The sequence below is a fragment of the Malus domestica genome, chromosome 12, assembly GCF_042453785.1.
Source record: "Malus domestica chromosome 12, GDT2T_hap1".
Lineage (NCBI taxonomy): Eukaryota > Viridiplantae > Streptophyta > Magnoliopsida > Rosales > Rosaceae > Malus > Malus domestica.
Genome location: NC_091672.1, coordinates 31,486,360 through 31,511,151, shown reverse-complemented (window position 1 = coordinate 31,511,151; position 24,792 = coordinate 31,486,360). Strand labels below are relative to the sequence as shown.

The 24,792-nt window shown below is 35.8% G+C and overlaps 3 protein-coding genes across 4 annotated transcripts; 2 read left to right on the top strand and 1 right to left on the bottom strand.

Annotated features, from left to right (window-relative positions):
* Nucleotides 1-337: 337 nt before the first annotated feature.
* Nucleotides 338-4,927, top strand: LOC103451159 (calreticulin-3-like). Its single transcript, XM_008390596.4, has 14 exons — nucleotides 338-861; nucleotides 1,255-1,365; nucleotides 1,484-1,676; nucleotides 2,220-2,478; nucleotides 2,651-2,707; nucleotides 2,811-2,858; nucleotides 3,061-3,147; nucleotides 3,489-3,546; nucleotides 3,663-3,730; nucleotides 3,810-3,902; nucleotides 3,986-4,042; nucleotides 4,130-4,219; nucleotides 4,514-4,540; nucleotides 4,641-4,927. Exons 1-14 carry the CDS (start codon nucleotides 747-749, stop codon nucleotides 4,650-4,652), a joined length of 1,275 nt encoding a protein of 424 aa, XP_008388818.2. The 5' UTR covers nucleotides 338-746; the 3' UTR covers nucleotides 4,653-4,927.
* Nucleotides 4,928-5,571: 644 nt separating this feature from the next.
* On the bottom strand, nucleotides 5,572-8,553 carry LOC103451158 (uncharacterized). Its single transcript, XM_008390595.4, has 8 exons — nucleotides 8,098-8,553; nucleotides 7,575-7,637; nucleotides 7,386-7,481; nucleotides 7,039-7,086; nucleotides 6,730-6,801; nucleotides 6,515-6,573; nucleotides 6,032-6,128; nucleotides 5,572-5,932 (listed from the first exon to the last, which is right to left on the bottom strand). Exons 1-8 carry the CDS (start codon nucleotides 8,446-8,448, stop codon nucleotides 5,780-5,782), a joined length of 939 nt encoding a protein of 312 aa, XP_008388817.2. The 5' UTR covers nucleotides 8,449-8,553; the 3' UTR covers nucleotides 5,572-5,779.
* An 82-nt stretch (nucleotides 8,554-8,635) lies between these two features.
* On the top strand, nucleotides 8,636-15,100 carry LOC103451157 (uncharacterized). 2 transcript variants are annotated; one of them, XM_029090229.2, is made up of 13 exons: nucleotides 8,636-8,921; nucleotides 9,015-9,067; nucleotides 9,195-9,363; nucleotides 9,462-9,525; nucleotides 9,913-9,992; nucleotides 10,131-10,284; nucleotides 10,481-10,542; nucleotides 10,666-10,728; nucleotides 10,881-10,939; nucleotides 11,269-11,350; nucleotides 12,322-12,368; nucleotides 12,485-12,730; nucleotides 14,379-15,100. In XM_029090229.2, exons 1-13 carry the CDS (start codon nucleotides 8,775-8,777, stop codon nucleotides 14,395-14,397), a joined length of 1,245 nt encoding a protein of 414 aa, XP_028946062.1. In that variant the 5' UTR covers nucleotides 8,636-8,774; the 3' UTR covers nucleotides 14,398-15,100. The 2 variants fall into 2 exon arrangements, with proteins under 2 accessions (XP_028946062.1, XP_028946061.1); XM_029090228.2 differs by having other exon boundaries at nucleotides 12,485-12,761.
* Nucleotides 15,101-24,792: the final 9,692 nt, after the last annotated feature.

Sequence of the window (24,792 nt, the reverse complement as noted above, 5' to 3'; positions counted from 1 at the left end):
ATTATATATTCAAACTTGTTTAGTTAAGTTAGTTAGAGCAGTGTGTTTGTATTCAGCTTAGATTAATTTAATGTATAGTATCTGTTTGTATCACATTATCAAATAATAATATACATATAAAATAAGGAAAATTAAAGAAAAGTTCTAAAAAACTTTAGTTTTTAATCAAAAATATCCTTAACATTAAAAATGAACAATACCTAAAATGGTTCATTAAGATTCATTATAAAATATTAATTTGTGATTGTGCAGCGGCTGGGCTGGGCGCACCGACGAGGAATTCAACATATAATCATTCACATCATCGAATTTAGGACAAAACAATACATAATAATTATTAATTAATGTCGTAAGATTTAAATTCCAAGAATTTTGATTGGGTGGTGCAACTCATCGTTCTTCTCTGATTGGTTGAATGCATATAAAAGACCAAGTCAAGAGAGAAGGAGGTGAGAGTCTCTTCCAAACTCCACGGCATACGCAGACTTGTACCCCACATGACGACCAACTCACTCCAACACTAAACTAAAGTCAGACTAGTCAGTCTTCCATTTCTCATTTCGAAGGGGTAGGGGAAGGGGAAGGGGAAGGGGAAGGGGAGGGCATCCCCGAAATTACATGGGAGACTTGGGGGCAAGCTTTTGCATCCCCTGCTATAAGTAAACCAATAATACAAACTCTATCTTCCAATCTGCTCTTGGCTTTTGGCTTTTGTCACTGCAATTCTTGCACTTGCGCAGGCAAATATGGCGAAGCGGCAAAAGCATGATGAGCTGCTTCTGCTAGTATTATCACTCTCCTTGCTCTCCTTTTGCTTTCGTTCTTCGCTTTCGGAGATCATTTTCGAGGAGCGCTTCGACGGTATGTATCCATCCTTCTCTCTCCTCCCACTTGCAACTTTCGCTTCAATCTGTTTTCTTTCTGCTTGAGATTTTACTTTTTTACTACTTTGCTAACTTTGTTCTGGTTGAATGCTGTGGCTAACTGTCTAACTCTCATTTCCTAGTTTCCCTATCTCCTCTCTCTCTCTGTGACTCTGACAAAATATCTATGATTTTCTTTTTCTTCGAAAAATAAATAAATTTTGGGCCGCAGTAAGCTGGTAATAGCGAACTTTTGTACAGTTAGTTGGTTGACTTGACTGTGTGTTTGAACAACATGCAAAAAAAATTAACAAGTAAGACCAAGAATTGATCTTTCATCTTTCATTCCACCGGAAAATTAATCAGTTAATCTTGATTTGTTGTGGAGTAGACGACGGATGGCGAAGCCGTTGGGTCAAATCTGACTGGAAAAGCAGTGAAGGTAAAGCAGGTTCCTTTAAACATACAGCCGGAAAGTGGGCCGGTGACCACGATGATAGAGGTATCTTCTGATTACCAATTATTCATTCATCACTGCTTGTTTCTTACTAATAACTTACCAACAGTCAAGGTGGTTAAACTTGTGGTTTTCATTTATCATGGCATACGAAATCTTGCAGGAATTCAGACATCTAATGATGCCAAGCATTTTGCCATATCTGCAAAGATACCGGAGTTCAGCAACAAGAACAGGACGTTGGTCCTCCAATACTCGATCAAATTTGAGCAGGAAATTGAATGTGGCGGCGGTTACATAAAGCTTATGTCTGGATTTGTTAATCAGAAGAAATTCGGCGGGGACACTCCATACAGGTTAGAATTTCAACTCTCTACGTCGCAGGATGAAATGTTTTGAGGCATGTTCATATGATCTGGTCCTTCATTCTTAAGAACACAATGTAGTTGAAAAGGACTTATTACAGGCACATTCGGTTTTCTAGATGTAGTTTATTCATATGATGAGAGTTTCGTAGTGGTCAAATGCAGCCATATGTCAGTGCATATATACCGTATGTGAATGGTGGCCAGGTTGTGCACGTAGAAATTCTTTTTAGTCAATCACCATTCCACAACACTTGGTAGTCAGTTGGATGACACATGATCATTTTATAGTAGCGATTTGAAACTCGTGTCTTAATCAAAGAGCACCTTTTCTAAATTTTGTAGACTGAACTGCCATGATGAGGTTCCTAAAATTGCTCTGTATAGTTCATACTTCATACGGGGAATTTCGGTGGTATCTGATACCATAGAAATTGCCGACATATAAAAGGCCAGATTGCATGTTTATGTATGACGTTCTTTCTTCTTCTCTTTTCCAAAATTCTGAATGTTTGCTGAACTTTTTGTGTGTAGTTTAATGTTTGGCCCCGATATATGTGGCACGGACACAAAGAAGCTCCATGTCATACTCTCCTACCAAGGCCAGAATTACCCCATCAAGAAGGCCTTAGAGTGTGAAACTGACAAGTTGACTCATTTCTACACATTCATTCTTCGGCCTGATGCAACTTATAGTGTCCTAATAGACAACCGAGAAAAGGATTCTGGAAGCATGTACACAGATTGGGATATTCTTCCTCCAAGAAAGATAAAAGATGTTACTGCAAAGAAGGTAGATAAAACATGATTAGTTAGAAAGGGGTTCTAACTAACTATATTATAATGTTCTCAAAACTCCAGGAAATCTTTTGAGCAACCTTTTCTTAAAAATAATTAAGTTATAAAATTTAACTCTTTACAATTTCGTATTTTAACTTAAAAGTATCATTTTTTGCCCATTACAGCCAGCAGACTGGGATCTTAGAGAATACATTGATGATCCTAATCACATCAAACCTGAGGTATGGGAACTTTTTTTCGTCTCTTCCTAATGCTTGTCTCTGAGACATATCTGTTCAGTAGATGTCTTACGTGCTACTATTGATGCATATCTTGGTATTGCAGGGATATGATTCAATTCCGAGAGAAATTCCAGATCCAAAAGCAAAAGAGGTTAGTTGATTAGTTACGGAGCTGTACTATACCCGACATTTGTTTGATCATTTTGATTTTGGACTCTTCTTTGTGTTTTGTAATATTATCTTCCCCTTTTCTAGTTTGATTTTTAGTGTTTTCCTCCTGGGGTTTGATGCATACTTGTGGCAAGTTATGAATTTTAATCAAGCAGTTTCGTGTTTTCCCCTCTTCTAATTAGCCCGAAGACTGGGATGATGAAGAGAACGGTCTGTGGAAAGCTCCAAAGATACCAAATCCAGCTTACAAGGGACCATGGAGACCCAAGGTTGGTACTGTAGGTTGATTAAGGTTTTGCGAGGTAGCAGATAGGGTGCATTTTTGCTCACCACCATAAACTATAGTGTATGCTCACCATACACCTAATCAATTCACACATCTCCTTTCACTTAACCTTGGTTAGTTTTTTTTTTTCAAAATTTTATAAGTAAAATTTAATGTGAAAGTTAACTAGAGTTAGGTGAAAGGACACTTGTCAATTGATTAGGTGTATGGTGAGCACACACTATAGTTATGGTGGTGAGCAAAAATGCTCCAGTATCAGAAAAACCAGATGTCGATTCTTTTCCGCAGTTTCTAATTACCATGTGATTTCTTCTGATATGTCAGAAAATCAAGAACCCTAATTACAAGGGGAAATGGAAGATTCCTTGGATTGATAATCCAGGTAACTTTAAATAGATAACTATATAATTTATCTGTCTATATTGGTGTACATAACTACAACAGCAATTCTAGAGGGGAAAAAAATATGCTGAGTTTCATTTTTGTTCTCCTATGCAGAGTTTGAAGATGATCCTGATCTCTATGTGCTTAAGCCAATTAAGTATGTTGGTATCGAAGTTTGGCAGGTAGGACGTTTTCCATTTGCTAGAGGATCGTATGATCATTAGTTCATTACGTTAAAGGGGGTGAAATAATGCGATGCAGGTAAAGGCTGGTTCAGTTTTCGACAACGTTTTAATTTGTGATGATCCGGATTATGCAAAACAAGTGGTCGAGGAAGTTTTCGCCAATAGAGAGGTAAGCCTTTTTTTACTGTTACTAGTATTCTCCAGTTCTCGGGCATATATTTCATCATATGCATTTCTCTTATGGCATTTCAGGTCGAAAAGGATGCCCTTGAAGAAGCAGAAAAAAGGAGGAAAGCGCAAGAGGAAGAGGTTCGTGGCCGACATAAATGGTTATTAGAATTTCCTGTCAGGTATAGTTGAATTCCATTCATTAATTTTTGAGCTCCTATTGTGCAGGAAGCTCAAAGAGCAAGAGAAGAGGGTGAAAGGAGGAGAAGAGATAGGGATCGAGGTCACCGGGACAGGCATAGAGACAGATACCGAAGGGTGTGTTTGAATCTTTTTAATACTTTCTTACAACTTTCATCCAGTATAGACTTTTTCTATGATCACCTTTGCAATAAAAGGCATTCAAATCTCATCTTGCCTAACCAGTTAGCTCTCGGTCTCATGATATCCTCTTCCCAATGTTGAAAGAGGCCTCAAGTTCGAATCCCCCTCCCCATGATCAAATAATTGGACATTTCGTTGCAATAAATTGACGTAGTCTCAGTGATTTAAGTTGTAACTTGAATGTTTTTCTTGCCTGCTTCTTCTAACTTTGGATGTTTTATCCTGCAGCACCGTCACTGGGATGACTATGATCATGTAAGCACCAATATTCATGCTCTCTATGTATTTGTATAAATAAACTCAAAATTTTATTGCACGCGCACAAATTTATTTACTGATTGGTCTGCGGTTGCAGGACGAGCTATGATTGGATTTCCTCCACCCCCCAGCTTCCTTGCGGTTTCGTTTTGAAGAGATTGACAGTCACTTTTTTCTGCCTTCGTTTCCGAGAAATGCAGTCACTTTTCCTTCATGTTTTAAAATGTCCTTGGCCGTGTAACTTTATTTCTGAATGTATTCTGTATAATGTATTTTTCGTAAAGTTAGCTTCCGCATGTAATTGTTTATTAATAAAAAACAAGTCCACATGTTATAATTTGAGCAGGACGGACAGTATTGTGACGTGCCTGTACTCTTTTGTTCCTTCATATGGTTACAAATTATCCTCGTCCTCTACCTGTATTTAATTCCGAACTCCTCACCCTATCCAAACTTCCGAGCTCAAATCACGCAGGTTGTCCGAGTTACCTCCCTTGTTTCCAAGATACGCCCAAGTTTGAAGACGATGAGCCTGCAGTTGTGTACAATGATGTGTGCTGCAAAACGGCATTTGAACAACGTGATTATTACAGCTGCAAGAGTGGATTACAATGGTATGTTGTACTGGTCGGTTGGTGGCACCTATAATGCAGGGTTGGAGAACCAGCTGGAACTGGTATGTGCCCAGCCTCTGTGCTTGGGAGTAGAAGAAAGAAGATGATGATCAAATGAATGGATTTGAATGGCTTTTGATAGACAGGTTTCCTTGGACCAAAAGATTTGGGATAATTCCTTCCCAAAATTGGTTAAGAACCAAGTCGACCGCAGCGGCTACGTGTTATGGGTGGAAGCTTTCCACCCAAACAATGAGGGTATGCCAATCCGCACAAGTGCCAAGCGATCATTTCATTTGCTTGCTTTACGTTTTTTGCATGCATTGGTATGCCAATTCATGAAGTGGTTACAGTTAATAGCTTGCAATATCATTGTTTCTTGACCTTCTATCAAGCGCCAATCAGCACAATAAGTTATCAATACCTGCAAAATTATCTATAATGCTAATCCCGAAATCTTCGCCAATTCAACCGTTAAACATCTATTGCAAATTATAACAAAACTTCTAAAACTTTACAACATCGTGTTGTCCCCACGGGACTAATACAATCAAAAGGTTGAACCTAAAATGTCATTCACTTCAGGTGACGCCACATTGTTAAATAGAAATGTGCAAACCGTCTAGCGCCTTCGCACAGCAGAGCTTGACCCACGCTGGACTGCAGCTGGCTGCTGAGCCTGACCAGCTGGCTGACCAGCACCCTCCTCCGCCATGTTCATTGCTTGGGTAATGGCATTCATGACAATGAGCCCAAGAGGGATCGCGTACATCCACTGATAACATTTGAGTAAGGTCAGAACTTATTCTGTCGACACTATCAGCGCAATTAACAGAAGAAAGCTATGGACACAATTAATTCTGTCGATACTCACATATTTAGCCCAAAAAGACTTTTCTGGTGGTGGTATAATTTCACCATCTCCTACCTCACCCCCAACCCCAAGAATATCCTCAGCAAACACTGGAGCTCTGTGGAAACATTTGGCAATAAGATATTTACATAGACATGATGATCAGCATAATGATGAAGCTATATAAATAGTATCAGCATTTAACTTTAAGCAATTGGATCATTCCATACATTACTAATCCGCCACACATACCCTCATATATAATGCAGATCAACCAGATTAAATGGCAATTTCATAGCCACATTTTCTACCCATAACCGGAAAATAATCAAAATCAACAGAATTGATACCAATGCACCGTCTATTCTCTTAGATAATAAGATTCACCATTTTCTACTGACAGAAGTTGAAATAATTTGAAACCTTCTGTGACAGTTTAAGCAAGCAAACCATGCCAGGATCAGAACATATACTGGATAAAGAACAAATGCAAAAGAAATTCACCTTGGTGCCTGCTCACTATTCTTCAAAACCGTGTGAGAGTTAAAGGACCATTTTTCAGGCTGAAAATACAAATAACAAAAGCCATTGAATTAAGGTATGCTAATTCAACTAAACTCTATTTACATCCTCAAAAATAGGGTTTGAGGTATCGTATTTCAGTCATCTTAGGTTCATAAACAAAAAAACCAGGAACAAAAGGGTTGATCCCAACTTACAAGTTTCATTTGCCGAGGGTATGGACATGCCCCAGGAGAACCATAATTAACTGCCAAAATGTTAGTTCCATCCTGCAAAAACAAATTTAATCAAAGATAAAAATTCCATATGATAAAAAAAATTAACAAAAATTGTGTTCCATTTATCTCTGGGTCTAATTTGAAAATCATGCTGATTGGAGAACATTCTTAGAACTGTTCCCATTAAGATTACAGTGACTGATACATAGGAGTTTAGAAGTAAAACCAAAGGGTAACATGCGAAAAACAACAGCAAGAGTTTACAACTCGATCAAATTTGAAGGTTACCGTGTGTATAACAAAATGCTCATCCAAACCCTCTCGTGGAAGACATCTCTGGATATTTAGAAACATTGTTAGTATACCTGCAGCTTTACTAAATCACATATACATGTACCCATAAAACCATTAGAGATAAACAGCATGTACAGCTACAATGCTGTTACAGTAGTAATTATGATCAAAAGAAGTTACTCTGACAGAAAACAAAAAAAGTTACAGGAACTTCTTGTTTCAAGCATAGTTTCAGATTGCAAATATACAAGATGGTGCAAAGAAACACAATTAGAAAGGATATGATCTGCTGGAAATAATAGATCCAAATCCTTGCTTAACAGAGGGCACTTAAGACTTACCGCTTTTACTGACGAAATGACATAATCCCTCCCAGGAGGATTCAAAACACTTGATGGCAATCTTATCCTATAGAAGTCATCTCCCTTCAATAGCAACTGCAAGAAAAAACATTGACATTTCAAATAAAGACAGAAACCAATTGGAAATGAGAAAAGCAAAAAAGGACAAGTTTAGAGGAGAAAGCTTACTGCAAACTTCTCCTTCTCCTCTTCGGTAAAGGCATTCCTCGAAAACCGCAGCTTTGTGAGTGTCTGTGACCAATACAACCATGTCATGGTTAAGCTACTTCTTAGGTTTCTACAAATATAAAGCGATATACAAGGCCTGAGAGTGCTTAAGTTGGAGAAACTAAGCCTGACACGGTGATCGTATAGGTGCTAAAGTTACTAGTATTAAGTAAAATTCCTAAGTTCATCAGCATGTGCTTGCGTCCATTGCCTTGCACCTAAAGAATGTATCAACAATACATTCCTTTCTTTTCGGTTTTTGCCTAAATTTCTATGCAACCGTTTTACAAGACAAACAAATCCAGTTCAAAATATAGAATGCGATCTCAAATCATCAATAACCAGAACCCCAATTCAATGACAACCAAATCCAACTGCAAAACCTGAAATTGCAGTTGAAAACTCTCATTCACAAAAAAGTTTCCTCCTTTTCTGAGCAACCAAAACATACAAGAAAAAAACTAAAAAGAAGGAAGCAACCAACCTGACCACCGTGATTCCACGTCTTTAAGCGAGCACTGAAGGTACCAGCCGGCGAGAAATCAGAGTCCCCAAAGGCGTGATGGAGCTGGAACTGGATCTTTGAGTCCGAATCCGGATCCGAAAACCTCTTCCGGGTCGTCGATGCAGTTGTTGATGGTGGCGGAGGCGTGGATCGTGTGAATGTGAGATCAGGAGACTTGGTGTGCAGCCCTCCTTCTAGACCGAACTCCTCGTCGTCCACCAGGAGCTCATCGGATTGGAAAGCTGCTGCTACTGTAAAACAGAGCACGGCGGAGATTACGAAGATCAACCGCCAGTGGGACGACTGACAGGAGGAGAGAGAGAGCGCCATCGAGTTTCAGTTGAAGTCCGCGACTTTTGTGAGGAGGAGAGAGAGAGAGTGAGAGGACTGGAGGTGAATGATAATAGGGCCCCAAAAGTGAAAATCGTAATGGGCCTGGGCCGGCCTTAAAATATATTAACCCACGAGGGCATATCAGGAAAACAAATATTATAAACGCACTCCAAATCCACCTTAGTATTTTTTTCCCCAAACCCTCCAAATCCGCAACAGACGAGCCCTAAATTCTCTCTCTGAGCAAACCCAAAACGCCAACTGAAAAGTCACCAATTCCAAAGCCGTAGAGGACGACGACTGGAGAGGGATTGTGAGCGGCCATGGACGCGCTGAGGAAGCAGCTCGACCAGCTCATGGGGGCCAACCGAAACGGCGACGTTCGGGAGGTCAACCGCAAGTATTACGATCGCGATGTGTGTCGCCTCTACTTGGTCGGCCTCTGCCCCCACGAGCTTTTTCAGTTAACGGTAAATCAATCCCCTTGGCATGTTTTGTTTAATAGCACGAGGCCTTTTGCCGTAATCGTCAACCTTGATGGCGTTTGTTGTTTTCGTTCTCAGAAAATGGATATGGGTCCGTGCCCTAATGTCCACTCTTTGCAACTCAGAAAAGAGTATCCTTTAATGCAATTGATTGCTTCAATTTCATTTAATAATTGATGTGCGTTTGAAATTTTGAAATGGAAATATTGTTGTTTATTCAATTCGATGATACCATTGGGAAGCTTAACTCTAACCCAGATACGAGGAAGCGAAAGCGAAAGGGACTGATAACTATGACAGAGACCTGGAGGATGTCATAGATAGGCTCATTGTTGAGTGTGATAGGAAAATTACTAGAGCTCTTAAGCGCCTCGAGGATGATGATGCCAAGGCTGCTATTGCCATCTCTGTCTCTGAAGTTACTCAGGTGGTCCATCATCCTATCTATTATCTTTATCTTTTCTTTATATATAAGGGAAAAGAATATTATAGACTGCCTATTTATTGATTCTTTTGCAATTCCAGACACCAGAGATACTTGAGTTGTCAAAGCAGATCAAGGAGAAGTTGAAAGAAGTTGATCAATATGGTAACCTTTAGATAACTCCCCCGTAGCTACTGATGTCTCTTTTACTTTTATTATTTTTCTTTTTTCTAGATTGCTATTTCAAATCAAAGCATACGCTATCTTTGGTTTGCTCGATGTTGTGTGTGTGGATTTGTGTTTTTAACAATACATAAATGATTCACATTGCTTTTTAAGATTGGTTAATCCACTAAAGTCAATGAGTCTCTAATATGTATACTTAAATTTTGACATTTGTACTACATTTCCACGGTTACTTTGACTGCCGATCCTATGTTTTCGAGTCTTTTGTTTCCAGTTGGTCTTTATTTACCAAAAAATTTTTGTTTCTTATAATTTTCAGTTCTTGAATATGTATTAGAAATTTTATTTTGTGATTCAAATCTGCAGATCTTGAAGGCAAGACAGATCTTAAGATTCGGGCTTTGGAGATAGTAGAAGAACTCAGAGGCATTAGAGCAGATAAACAGGTACATAGTAAGTTATTGACAACTTTATTTGTATACTGAAATATCTTTTGCTGCTCCAGTGTATTATTCTCTGATGTTGTGGACATGTTGACAAGTTTGTTGGCACCTTAACTTATATGTTTTTTTCCCTATTAATAGTCCACGTTACTTTTGGATGCTTTCAATAAGGACCGGGCAGCTTTACCTCAACCCCTGCCAAACCCACCTCCTTTGGCACCCTTGCCTGTAGTTGTTCCTGATGCAAGAACACAGGAAATGATAAATGAAAAGTTGAAGAAGGCAGAGGACCTTGGTAAGTGAAATGAATGTTCATGTTTTCTGGATTTGGCCTGTCATGTGGTTTATCAATTGAGAATACATATCTTTTTATTAAGTTCAGAGTAAGGACTTTGTTAATTTAACTAGTTAATGCTCTGATACATCTAGGGCTATTTTATGTCTTAAGAATCAGGTTATATATTGTCCCTAAAGCTCTTTAACATCTTCAGGTGAGCAAGGTATGGTTGATGAAGCACAAAAGGCATTGGAAGAGGCTGAAGCGCTGAAGAAGGTATTATTAGTTAAGATAATAATCTTTTGGGGATGGTAGTTAAGTGGTTCACCTAATCTACTAACCTTTTAACATCATATTCATGTAAATGGCTGCTGAGTGACTTCATTATTCTCTGTTTAGCTGCCTGCCAGACAAGAGCCTATCGTGGATTCCTCCAAGTACACTGCTGCTGATGTTCGTATTGTGAGTTCATTTTTCCTTTATCTATACTCATAGATAACACTCTGGGCAAGTGCGGGGAGTAGATTTTCATTTAATATCAGGGTTATACTGTTGTGGAACTCTTGTTTTTCTTTCAAGCAACTCTTAACTTGTACATCATGGTGTTGTTTCAGACTGATCAAAAGCTACGCGTTTGTGACATCTGTGGAGCATTTTTGAGTGTTTATGACAGGTAAAGGTTGATTTTTGTGGTCCTGCTTGCTACCTTAGTTACTAGCTTTCCTAGGTACACAAAAATTAGTATTTGGGGTTTCAAGTGCTTCACCTTTTGACCCAACGATTATGCCTCCTTGTCACCAGCAGGCTCTTGTGCCCAGTTTTACGAGGATAACTTTTGCAGCTAAAGAATGTGCGTCTATTTTTGTTTTATGTTTATAGATCATGCTATTCTTGGCTAGAAAAATTAAGGGGAATCAACGGTACATGAACATGACCTTTTGGGGCTATTACATTTCTGAATTAAATGAATATTCTGATTTTTTTTTTCCTTGTGGTTTTCAGTGACCGTCGTTTAGCTGATCACTTTGGCGGGAAGCTTCATTTAGGCTATATACAAATCCGTGAGAAGTTAGCAGAGCTGCAGGTAAAGATGATCCATTTTGTAATTATATCCTATTTTTTGTTGGCTAAAAATGGGTAGAAGAGCTGGAAATTTGTACTGGATAGCGGATACTGTTTCGACAGATACGTTTCTACATTTTGGCCAAAGTAGATCTGAAAATATATTGTCATAGTATTACATTTTTATCTGCAAAATCTTTGAATTTCATTAAGTTTGTATTCTGAAACTGTTGGGTCAGGTGCTATGGTATAATGTTTCAAATCTTTAGAGATTCTCATAAATATGGTATCTGTGAGTATAAAATTTTCAACCATCTTATTCACTGTTATATAATTATTGACTTCTGAATTCATAGTTCTCTGAAGTCAAGTTGTCCAAGTCTTGCACTTCTCAGATATTCTTAAGGATTACGAAGCATTTTCGGGGAAAAAATTATAATATGCTGCGAGAATGTATTCATATACTTTTTTTGTAAGTTGATTTTTGTCAGCGACATCTTTGAGATGGGTGCATGCATAACATATCTAGGTTATGAATTAGGAATGGCCTTCCTCACTGTATCCTGTACTGAGGCCACACTGTTTAAGTTCTGTTTTGATATTAGTAAGTTTACTGCCAATAAAGTACTTTCCTTTTTTGAAGAATTTTAAGAGTATGTTGGATCATAGCTTGTGTACCTACGAGAAGAGTACACAATACACCCGTTTGGTTGTAGTTACCATCTATATTTGGCATTCCCTACAATAATCAAATGACTGTTGAAAAAAGGGATGTTGATGGATATCTAAGTGAATTTTTAAGTCACCATGAAGGTGTTTTACATGTTGACTTTATCAGTAAGCATCCCCAGTTGCTATTTTTTGTTAATTTTGATCTTGAATGGTGCTTACCAAATATGACAATGTTATATCTCTCCACCAAGAGATTTGGTGTTTCGTGCCATCCTATTAAAAGGTTTGCCAATTGTACTTTTTTGGCTATTTATTTTTCAGGAAGAGAAAAACAAGAGTCGTAAGGTTGATAGGTCTGATGATAGGAGGTATGTTATTTTGCTCTTTTAGTCTTACATAAATTTTTATTCATCATGTATTTTTTTATGTTAAGTTCTTGTATTACAATTCCTTTTCTTTTTTTTTTTAATTATTTACCATGTAGATCAAAGGAGCGAAGTAAGGAATGTGACAGGGAATCAAGTAGGGATAGAGAACGTGGAGCTAGCCGGGACCGAGGTAGGGATTATGATCGTAGGAGCAGAGATCGCGATAGGTACTATGATCGAGATCGTGGATATGATCGCGATCGTGATAGAGATTCAGATCGCTCCCACAATTATGATTCAAGAAGTCGCCGTAGGTCACGCTCACGATCGAGGGAACGTTCCAGGGATTATGATCGCCACAGGTGCGTGCTCTTCCGTGGTGGCCGATTTTTAGTGAGTTCTATTTATTTCACATGCAATTAGGTTTTTTCTTCTTGGAACTCTAATAACAAAGCGCCAAAACACATGCGATACTTTCAGAAATTATTGTCTTTAATAGGTTTTTTTTTTTTGGGTAAATTACATAAAAACCCCTCAGGTTTAAGGTCTATTACAATCCCATACAACATCTTTAAAACATTTCACTTCGTACTTCATGTACAATTTTATTTCAAAATAATACATCTATTACATTTTTCATCCATTGATCCGTTAAGCGCTGACTTGGTTGCCAAATGTGTGCCACGTGGCAAAAAAAATTTTCAAAAAAAACCTGAATCTTCTAATTAAAAAAAGAAAAAAAACCCTTAGAAAACACAAACGCACCTCCCTCCCCCCTCCTCCTCATCTCTTCTCCCTCATCTTCATCTTCTTCCCCTAACCCCCCTACCTGTAAAAAAAAGAAAAAAACCCCTTCAGTTTGTCTTCCCCTCCTCCTCCCTCGCTCTTCTCCCCCATCTTCATCTTCTTCCCCCGACCCTCACCTGCAACCCAGGAAAAAAAAAAAACCCAGATCCCGTATACGCTGCTATTGCCGGGTTTGTGAGGTGAAAATGGGTGTGGATTTAAGGAGTGTGGGGAGGGGGGTGTGGGGTCTGCTGCGGGGGATGGGAAAATAAGGTTGCTGGGTTTGGGGGGTTTGTTGCGGGGATGGGGAAATAAGGTTGGTTGGGTTTGGCCGGGCGGGGGGGGGGGGGGGGGGGAGGGTGCGGTGAAGGCGCGGGGGGGGGGGGGAGGGTGGGTGCGGTGAAGGTGCCCGGGGGGGGGGGGGGGAGAGGAGGTGCGGGTTGGGCTCTGCTTTTTTTTTTTTTGTTTCCTTCGTCTTCTTCTTCCTTCTTCTTCGAGGGAGAGAGAAGGGAGGTGCTAGGGTTGCGGGTTTCAGCTTTTGTGGAAGGGTGGACGGGAAGGAAGAGATGGGTGGGTAAGGGGTGGGGGTGGGATGTGGGGTTGCAGGGGAGGATTTTTGGGTTTGGGTTTTTCTGTTTTTTTATTTATTTTTAAATAGGGTTAATATTATAATATTTTTGTATAAAAAAAAAAAAATTTCCATGTGGCAGCCACGTCAGCATTTATCGGACCAATGGATGGAAAATGTAACGGAGGTATTATTTTGAAATAATATAGTGCGTGAGGTATGAAAGTGAAATGTTTTAAGGATGTTGTATGGAGTTGTAATAGACCTCAAACCTGAGGGGTTACTATGTAATTTACCCTTTTTTTTTTTTTTGTATTTCTTTACTGAAAAGAGCTATGAGCTTTTTATTATTTTGAAAATAGGCCTAGTGCTTTGAAGTGGTAGTTTATAACATGCCTTGACCTGCATTTTTATGGGAGAATTGGAGGCTTGTCAACCTGTGTACTCTTCCCATTTGTCATTTTTCATAGTCTTGCCTATTAAAATCGTTGGTCTATTAGAGAATTGCTACCTTTTATTGACCACAAGCCATGTTGGTAATTGATTGCATTAGTGATTTTAGTAATTAAGAGATTTTGCCTTATCCTGTATATGCATGTCGAACAAGTGGATACCTTTTAGTGATCATTGTCTGATATAATAATTTGTTCTTCTAGGCGTTATGACCGGTACTAGGTGATCCTTGCTGTGCTGCATGTGGAGAAAAGGAAGTTTGTGTTCTTGTCTAGGTCAGTTTTTAAACTCCTGTACCAAGATAAAATTATGGTTATTCCAAATTGTGTGTTTTTTTGCTGGAGTTGAGCTGTTTCTCCTGTGATGGGTGTAAGGACTGGTGCTTAGTTTTTCTCAACTTCGTGTTTAAGAGGTATGTTTGGGAGGTATGTTTTACTTTGTTTTTAAGATATAGCTACTTGCATGTTACTTAAATATTTGGCCGTAGAGAAGTGTCTGATTTAAGTAGTCACTCCTGCTATCTTGAATTAGACTTCAATTAAAGAGACTGGTGGGCTGGTTTCCGGCATCCATTATCATCATGTAGTGTAATCCATATGGATTGATGTGGGTAAGGGTGGTGTCGGAACGTAACTTTACATGATAAGCATCAATCCTTGCATGGAAGAGGACGAAAGCTGTCGGAACAATTTTAGGAGTGAAGTTGTCGTTGGCACAAAATTGTCTTGTGCGGTATGTGATACGGTTTTGTTATATCAGTGATCTTGTGCGTTTAACTTTCTCTGAACATAAAATGCGTCTGGTGATGTATGACCCATATCTTGCTTGAGAAAATTAAATCGACCTCATAACATGGTGGTCAAGTCATGTAATTCACTAACATGTAACTGTTTACAATTTGTCGTCAAAGTCTGAGTTTTTGCAACTGGTCTTTTTCCTTTTTTTATCTTGAGGTTTGATTACCAGGTTTTTTTTTTTTAAGATTTTAGTGAATTTATAGTAATGACTAGAAAGTAGTGGTTTAAAATCTCTCGTTGTGATTAGTTGCTCCAAGTGAGATCCTGCTAACACAAACTATCGTAAAATGTTTTAATCCACGGAAAATGCTGGCAAAACCATACACGATTTTTAACCGGTTTTTAATTTTTTTTTTACAAAAGCTGTTGTAAAATTTATTCTTGCGGAAGGAGCTTCGTTTTTGGTAATGTTATGGGTTTCACTACTATTTTTACTTTTGTTGTGTTTTACTACTAATTATTTTATTTATTTTTCGGTTGTCAGCTGATCTATTCTATAAAAGTGATACTTGTGGCTGATTAAAAGGTAAAATTGGTTTCAAATTCCTTATAAAGCTTTCCTTAATGTTTTGAAATTTCAGGTAGGACGATTTAAAGATGTTCTAGGGGGCAGAAATCTGCTTTGGCATTGTTTTGGGAATACTTATATTTTGTTTTATGGCTCAAAAATGGAGAAACTCCTAAATGCCTGCCTTAATCTCATGGAGAATATTTCGTGAATATAAAACAAAACTAGAACTTTTCTATGGGTTTTGAAAATGAGTGAAGATAATGCAAGACTTTCCGTTTGGTGTTCATGGTTATGGCAGTGCATAGAGTTCCACTACTATTCTTTTTAATTTATAAAAGGTAAAAGTTCATCTGTGAATCAATAAATGGTAAAACTGGTCAAATGTCTTATAAAGTTTTTCCAAAGGCACGGGATAACATTTTTTATTTTTAGTCGGTCTACAAAAATCATCATTAAATGTATTTGTTTTCACCTTAATCCGACCAAAAGGTTTTGAAAACGAATGTGAGTAATTCCTTTGATAGTGGGAATCTATTTTGGCAATGCTTTGGAAACAATATTTGGCTATTCAAAGATGAGTAGGAGCTCCTACTCAAAATTCTCAAAATTGTTCGTTGTCAATTTATAGAACTTTATGTTTTTAATCATAATTGTTCATATTATAAATCATCCTATGAAGATCATTTTTGCAAAAAATCAATTAAAATTAAGATCGTTTAGTTATCAAATTTTTTTAAAACAAATTATCGGAATTGGTAAAACCATTACGGACCATTTATGTATTTGCTACAATAAATTGTCTAAACGACCTTAATTTTAAGGGAACTTTAACGAAAAGCACCCGGTACTGTTCACTTTAACGAAAAACCACATTTTTGCACTAAAAAGTCAATCCTAGTACTATTCACTTTACCCTTTATTTTGTTCTTATCATTAAAACTCAAAGTTTTCAAGCCCTTTTCATTAGTTTCCCTTAATTTTAATTTATTTTTTTTACAAAGATGATTTTTACAGTGTGATTTATAATATGAACGGTTCTGATCATAAGCACAAAGATCTGTGATTAAAATACTAAGAGTTATGAGTAGGAGTTTCTACTCATATTTCACTTATTCTATTAAAATACATTTGTGGCTCAAATTGCTTCCAAATGTCTTATAAAGTTTTCCTTAATTCTCACATAAAACATTTGGTGAAATTTATAGTTTTCACAAAATTATGGGTTGACATTCACGGTTTTTGGTCACTTTTGCAAAATATTACATAATTCATCGTTCAAACTATATATTTTCACTTTCGTTTCACCGTCTAGTTTTAAAAATTAAAGAAGATTTTCCGTTGATATTCTTAAGGGTGGAACCCCATTTTAACAATATTTTGAGCCTCACAACTATAGTTTTCACTTTTTTTTTTTTAAGTTTTCGAGTTAAATATTACATTGAATATACATTTATTGCTCAAAAAACTGTGAAACTGCTTTCAAATGCCTTATAAAGTTTTCCTTCAAGCTCAATGAAAATACTTCACAAAAATAAAAAATTTGCATTTTCACAACAAAAAAAAGGGTTAATACTCACGGTTTTTAGTTGGTTTTCCAAATTCGTACATAAAGCATAGTTCAACCTACTTATTTCATCTTCGCCTCATCGTGGAGTTCTAAAATTTAAAGTAATACTTTCCATTGATATTCTTGAGGATGGAACTCCCCATTTTAGCAACATTTTGAGACTCCTACTGTATTTTTCACTTATTTTCTTAGTTTTGACTGATATATTATACTAAATATACATTTATTGCTCAATATGCCTGATAAAGTTTACCTAAATGCTCACATAAAACATTTTGCAAAAATAAAAAATTTCATTTTTCACAAAAAATGTTGGTTAATACTCACGATTTTTAGTCAGTTTTATAAATTCGTACATAAATCATCGTTCAATCTATCTGTTTTCACATTGGCCTTACCATGTAATTTTGAAAATTAAGGTAAGACTTTCCGTTGAGATTCTTGAGGGTGGAACCCCATTTGACAATGTTTTGGTCCTCACTATTGTATTTTTTTACATATTTTTTCAGTTTCGGCTTAAATATTCTACTAAGTATACATTTGTTGCTCAATAAATCATAAAACCGCTTCCAAACGCCTTATAAAGTTTTCCTTAATGCTCGCAGAAAATATTTCGTACAAATAAAAAATTTCATTTTTGACAAAAAAACGTGGGTTAACATCCACGGTATTTAGTCGGTTTTGCAAATTCGTACATAAATCATCGTTCAATCTATTTATTTCCAGCTTCACCTCAATATGAAGTTTTGAAAATTAAGACGAGACTTTCCATTGAGATTGTTGAGGGTGAAACCCCATTTGACAATGTTTTGGTCCTCGCTATTGTATTTGTCACCAATTTTTTTAGTTTTCGGCTTAAATATTATACTAAGTATACACTCGGTGCTCAATAAAAATCATAAAACCACTTCCAAACACCTTATAATGTTTTCCTTAATGCTCGTTGCAAATATTTCGCAAAAATAAAACTTTTCATTTTTGCCAAAAAAAACGTGGGTTAACACTCACGATTTTTGGTCGGTTTTAAAAATTCGTACATAAATCATCGTTCAATCTACCTGTTTTCACCTTCGCCTTACCATGTAATTTTTAAAATTAAGGTAAGACTTTCCGTTGAGATTCTTGAGGGTGGAACCCCATTTGACAATATTTTCTCTTATTTTTTCAATTTTCAGTTTAAATATTCTACTAAATATATATTTGTTGTTCAATAAATCATCAAACCACTTCCAAACACCTTACAAAATTTTCCTTAATGGTCGTGGAAAATATTTCTCAAAAAATAAAAATTTGCATTTTTGATCAAAAAAACATGGGTTAACACTCACAATTTTTAGTCGGTTTTACAAATTCGTAAATAAATCATCGTTCAATTTATATGTTTTCACCTTCGCCTCACCGTGAAATTTTGAAAATTAAGATAAGACTTTCCATTGAGACTCTTGAGGGTGGAACCCCATTTGACAATGTTTTGGTCCTCACTATTGTATTTTTTATGTATTTTTTCAGTTTTCGGCTTAAATATTCAACTAAGTATACATTTGTTGCTCAATAAATCATAAAACCGCTTCCAAACACCTTATAAAGTTTTCCTTAATGCTCGCATAAAATATTTCGCAAATATAAAAATTTCATTTTTGACAAAAAAATGTGGGTTAACATCCACGGTATTTAGTCGGTTTTGCAAATTCGTAAATAAATCATCGTTCAATCTATTTATTTTCAGCTTCACCTCAATGTGAAGTTTTGAAAATTAAGGCGAGACTTTCCATTGAGATTGTTGAGGATGGAACCCCATTTGACAATGTTTTGGTCCTCACTATTGTATTTTTCACTTATATTTTCAGTTTTCGGCTTAAATATTCTACTAAATATACATTCGTTGCTCAATTAAAATCATAAAACCACTTCCAAACACCTTATAATGTTTTCCTTAATGCTCGCTGCAAATATTTCGCAAAAATAAAACTTTTCATTTTTGCCAAAAAAAACGTGGGTTAACACTCACGATTTTTAGTCGGTTTTATAAATTCGTACATAAATCATCGTTCAATCTACCTGTTTTCACCTTCGCCTTACCATGTAATTTTTTAAATTAAGGTAAGACTTTCTGTTGAGATTCTTGAGGGTAGAACCCCATTTGACAATATTTTCACTTATTTTTTCAAATTTCGGTTTAAATATTCTATTAAATATACATTTGTTGTTCAATAAATCATCAAACCACTTCCAAACACCTTACAAAGTTTTCCTTAAAGCTCGTGGAAAATATTTCTCAAAAAATAAAAATTTGCATTTTTGACCAAAAAAACATGGGTTAACACTCACAATTTTTAGTCGGTTTTACAAATTCGTAAATAAATCATCGTTCAATTTATATGTTTTCACCTTCGCCTCACCGTGAAATTTTGAAAATTAAGATAAGACTTTCCATTGAGACTCTTGAGGGTGGAACCTCATTTGACAATGTTTTGGTCCTCACTATTGTATTTTTTACGTATTTTTTTTCAGTTTTCGGCTTAAATATTCTACTAAGTATACATTTGTTGCTCAATAAATCATAAAACCGCTTCCAAACACCTTATAAAGTTTTCCTTAATGCTCGCAGAAAATATTTCGCAAATATAAAAAATTTCATTTTTCACAAAAAAACGTGGGTTAACATCCACGGTATTTAGTCGGTTTTGCAATTTCGTAAATAAATCATCGTTCAATCTATTTATTTTCAGCTTCACCTCAATGTGAAGTTTTGAAAATTAAGGCGAGACTTTCCATTGAGATTGTTGAGGGTGGAACCCCATTTGACAATGTTTTGGTCCTCACTATTGTATTTTTCACTTATTTTTTCAATTTTCGGCTTATAAATTCTACTAAGTATATTACGCAAAAATAAAAAATTTCATTTTGACCAAAAAGACGTGGGTTAACACTCACGATTTTTAGCCGGTTTTATAAATTTGTACATAAACCATCGTTCAATGTATTTGTTTTCACCTTTGTCTCACGATGAAATTTTGAAAATTAAGGTAAGACTTTCCGTTGAGATTCTTGAGGGTGAAACTCCATTTGACAATGTTTTGGTCCTCATTATTGTATTTTTCACTTATTTTTTTTCAGTTTCCAGTTTAAATATTCTACCAAGTATACATTTGTTGCTCAATAAATGATAACGCCGCTTCCAAACACCTTATAAAGTTTTCCTTAATGCTCGCGGAAAATATTTCGCAAAAATAAAAATTTTCATTTTTGACCAAAAAAACGTGGGTTAACACTTACGGCTTAGTCGGTTTTGCAAATTCGTACATAAATCATTGGTTTGTCTATTTATTTTCACCTTTGCCTCAATGTGAAGTTTTGAAAATTAAGTTGAGACTCTCAATTGAGATTCTTGAGGGTTGAACCCCATTTGACAATGTTTTGGTCATCACTATTGTATTTTTCACTTAAATATTCCACTAAGTATACATGTGTTGCTCAATAAATTATAAAACCGCTTCCAACCACCCTATATAGTTTTCCATAATGCTCGCGGAAAATATTTCGTAAAAATAAAATTTTCATTTTTGACCAAAAAAACGTGGGTCACGGCTTTTAGTTGGTTTTGCAAATTCGTACATAAATCACCGTTCAATCTATTTATTTTTAATTTTGCCTCAATGTGACATTTTGAAAATTAAGGGGAAACTTTCCACATAGATTGGGGGGGGGGGGGTCCCTTCACTTGGCAATGTTTTGGTCCTCGCTATTGTATTTTTCACATATTTTTTCAGTTTTCGACTTAAATATTCTACTAAGTATACATTTATTGCTCAACAAATCATAAAACTGCTTCCAAACACCTTAAAAAGTTTTCCTCAATGCTTGCGGAAAATATTTACAAAAATAAAAATTTTAATTTTTTACCAAAAAGACGTGGTTTTACAAATTCGTACATAAATCATAGTTCAAACTATTTGTTCTCACATTCGCCTCATCGTGAAATTTTGAAAATTATGGTAAGACTTTCCATTGAGATTCTTGGGGGTGGAACCCCATTTGACTATGTTTTGGTCCTCACTATTGTATTTTTCACTTATTTTTTTTCTTCAGTTTTCGGCTTAAATATTCCACTAAGTATACATTTGTTGCTTAATAAATCATAAAACCACTTCCAAACACCTTATAAAGTTTTCCTTAATGCTTGTGGAAAATATTTTAAAAAAAAAGTTCATTTTTGACCAAAAAAACGTGGGTAACAACTCACGATTTTTAGTTAGTTTTACAAATTTGAACATAGACCATCATTCAATGTATTTGTTTTGACTTTCGCCTCACCGTGAAATTTTGAAAATTAAGGTAATACTTTCCGTTGAGATTCTTGAGGGTGGAACTCCATTTGACAATATTTTGGTCCTCACTATTGTAATTTTCACTTACTTTTTCAATTTTCGGATTAATTTTCACTTATAAATTTTCTTTAATGCTTGCGGAAAATATTTTGCAAAAAAAAAAAATTTTCTTTTTTGACCAAAGAAACGTGGGTGTTAGGCTTTTAGTCGGTTTTGCAAATTCGTATATAAGTCACCGGTCAATCTATTTATTTTCACCTTCGCCTCAATGTGAAGTTTTGAAAATTAAGTTGAGACTTTCCATTGAGATTCTTGACGGTAGAACCCCATTTGACAATGTTTGGTCCTTGCTATTGTATTTTTCACTTAAATATTCCACTAAGTATACATTTGTTGCTCAATAAATCATAAAACCGCTTCCAAACACCTTATAAAGTTTTCCTTAATGCTCGCGGAAAATATTTCGCAAAAATAAAAAATTTCATTTTTGGCCAAAAAAACATGGATCACGACTTTTAGTCGGTTTTGCAAATTTGTATATAAACCACCGTTCAATCTATTTATTTTCACCTTCGCCTGAATGTGAAGTTTTGAAAATTAAGGTGAGACTTTTCGTTGAGATTCTTGGGGGTGGATGTAAGATCCCACATCACCCAGGGGAGTGATCCTTATATGTATATTCTCATCTCTACCTAGCACGAGGCCTTTTGGGAGCTCACTGGCTTCAGAGTTCATCGGAACTTGGATGTTAAGCGAGTAGCGCAAGAGAGAACTCCCATGATGGGTGACCCACTGGGAAGTTTTCATGTGAGTTCCTAAAAACAAAACCATGAGGGCGTGGTCGGCCCAAAGCGGACAATATCGTGCTACGTGGTGGAGCGGGCCCGGGATGTGGTGGGCCTCGGGCCGGGATGTGACAATGGAACCCCATTTGGCAATGTTTTGGTCATCACTATTGTATTTTTCACTTATTTTTTCAGTTTTCGGCTTAAATATTCTACTAAGTATACAATTGTTGCTCAATAAATAAAAAAACTGCTTCCAAATACCTTATAAGGTTTTCCTTAATGCTCGTGGAAAATATTTCGCAAAAATAAATATTTTCAAATTTGACAAAAAAACGTGGGTTAACACTCATGGTTTTTAGTCGATTTTGCAAATGCGTACATAAATCACCGTTCAATCTACTTATTTTCACCTTCGCCTCAAAGTGAAGTTTTGAAAATTAAGTCGAGACTTTCCATTGAGATTCTTGAGGGTGGAACCCCATTTGACAATGTTTTGGTCCTCACTATTGTATTTTTCACTTATTTTTTCATTTTTCGGCTTAAATATTCTACTAAGCATACATTCGTTGCCCAATAAAAAATCATAAAATCGCTTCCAAACACCTTATAAAGTTTTCCTTAATGCTCATGGAAAATATTTTGCAAAAATAAAGTTTTTCATTTTTGACAAAATAAAAATGTGGGTTAACACTTACGATTTTTTGTCGATTTTATAAATTCGTACATAAATCATTGTTAAATCTATCTATCTTCACCTTAGCCTCACTATGTAATTTTGAAATTAAGGTAAGACTTTCCGTTGAGATTCTTGAGGGTGGAACCTCATTTGACAATGCTTTGGTCCTCGCTATTGTATTTTTCACTTATTTTTTCTGTTTTCAGTTGAAATATTCTACTAAGTATATATTTGTTGCTCAATAAATCATCATACCACTTCCAAACACCTTACAAAGTTTTCCTTAATGCTCTCGCAGAAAATATTTCCCAAAAATAAAAATTTGCATTTTTGACCAAAAAAAACATGGGTGTTAGACGATTTTTAATCAGTTTTACAAATTCGTAAATAAATCATCATTCAATCTATATGTTTTCACCTTCGCCACATCGAGAAATTTTGAAAATTCAGATAAAACTTTTCGTTGAGATTCTTGAAGGTGGAACCCCATTTGATAATGTTTTGGTCCTCACTATTGTATTTTGCACTTCTGTTTCAGTTTTGGCCTTAAATATTCTACTAAGTACTCAATAAATCATAAAACCGCTTCCAAGCATCTTATACAGTTTTCCTTAATGCTTGCAGAAAATATTTCGCCAATATAAAAATCTATATTTTTGACCAAAAAATGTGGGTTAGCACCCACGGTTTTTAGTTGATTTTGCAAATTCGTACATAAATCACCGTTCAATATATTTATTTTCACCTTCACCTCAATGTGAAGTTTTGAAAATTAAGGGGAGACTTTCCATAGAGATTCTTGAGGGTGGAACACCACTTGACAATGTTTTGCTCTTCACTATTGTATTTTTCACCTATTTTTTTTCTTCAGTTTTCAGCTTAAATATTTTACTAAGAATACATTTTTTGCTCAATAAATCATAAAACCACTTCCAAACACCTTAAAAAAATTTCCTTATTACTCGCGGAAAATATTTACAAAAATAAAATTTTTATTTTTGACTAAAAAAACGTGGGTTAACACTCATGATTTTTAGTATGTTTTACAAATTCGTACATAAATCATCGTTCAATCTATTTGTTTTCACCTCACCTCATTGCTCAATTTTGAAAATTAAGATAAGACTTTCCGTTGAGATTCTTGAGGGTGGAACCCCATTTGACAATGTTTTAGTCCTCACTATTGTATTTTTCGCTTATTTTTTCAGTTTTTGGCTTAACTATTCTACTAAGTTAACATTTGTTGCTCAATAAATCATAAAACCTCTTCCAAACACCTTATAAAAGTTTCCTTAATGCCCGTGGAAAATATTTCGCAAAAATAAAAAATTTCATTTTTGACCAAAAAAATGTGGGTTAACAACATTCACAGCCTTTAGTCGGATTTGCAAATTTGTACATAAATCATTGTTCAATCTATTTATTTTCAGCTTAATCTCAATGTGAAGGTTTGAAAATTAAGGTGAGACTTCCTATTGAGATTCTTGAGGGTGGAACCCCATTTGACAATGTTTTGGTCCACATTCTTGTATTTTTCACATTTTTTTTCTTTAGTTTTCAGCTTAAATATTCTACTAAGTATACATTTGTAGCACAATAAATCATAAAACCGCTTTCAAACACCTTATAAAGTTTTCCTTAATGCTTGCGGAAAATATTTACATTAAATAAAAAAATTCATTTTTGACCAAAAAGACGTGGGTTAACGCTCACTATTTTTATTCGGTTTTACAAATTCATACATAAATCATTGTTCAAACTATTTGTTCTCACCTTCACCTCATCATGAAATTTTAAAAATTAAGGTAAGACTTTCTGTTGAGATTCTTGAAGGTGGAACCCCATTTGACAATGTTTTGGTCCTCACTATTGTATTTTTCACTTCTTCTTTTTTTTTTTTTTTTCAGTTTTCGGCTTAAATATTCTACTAAGTATACATTTGTTGCTCAA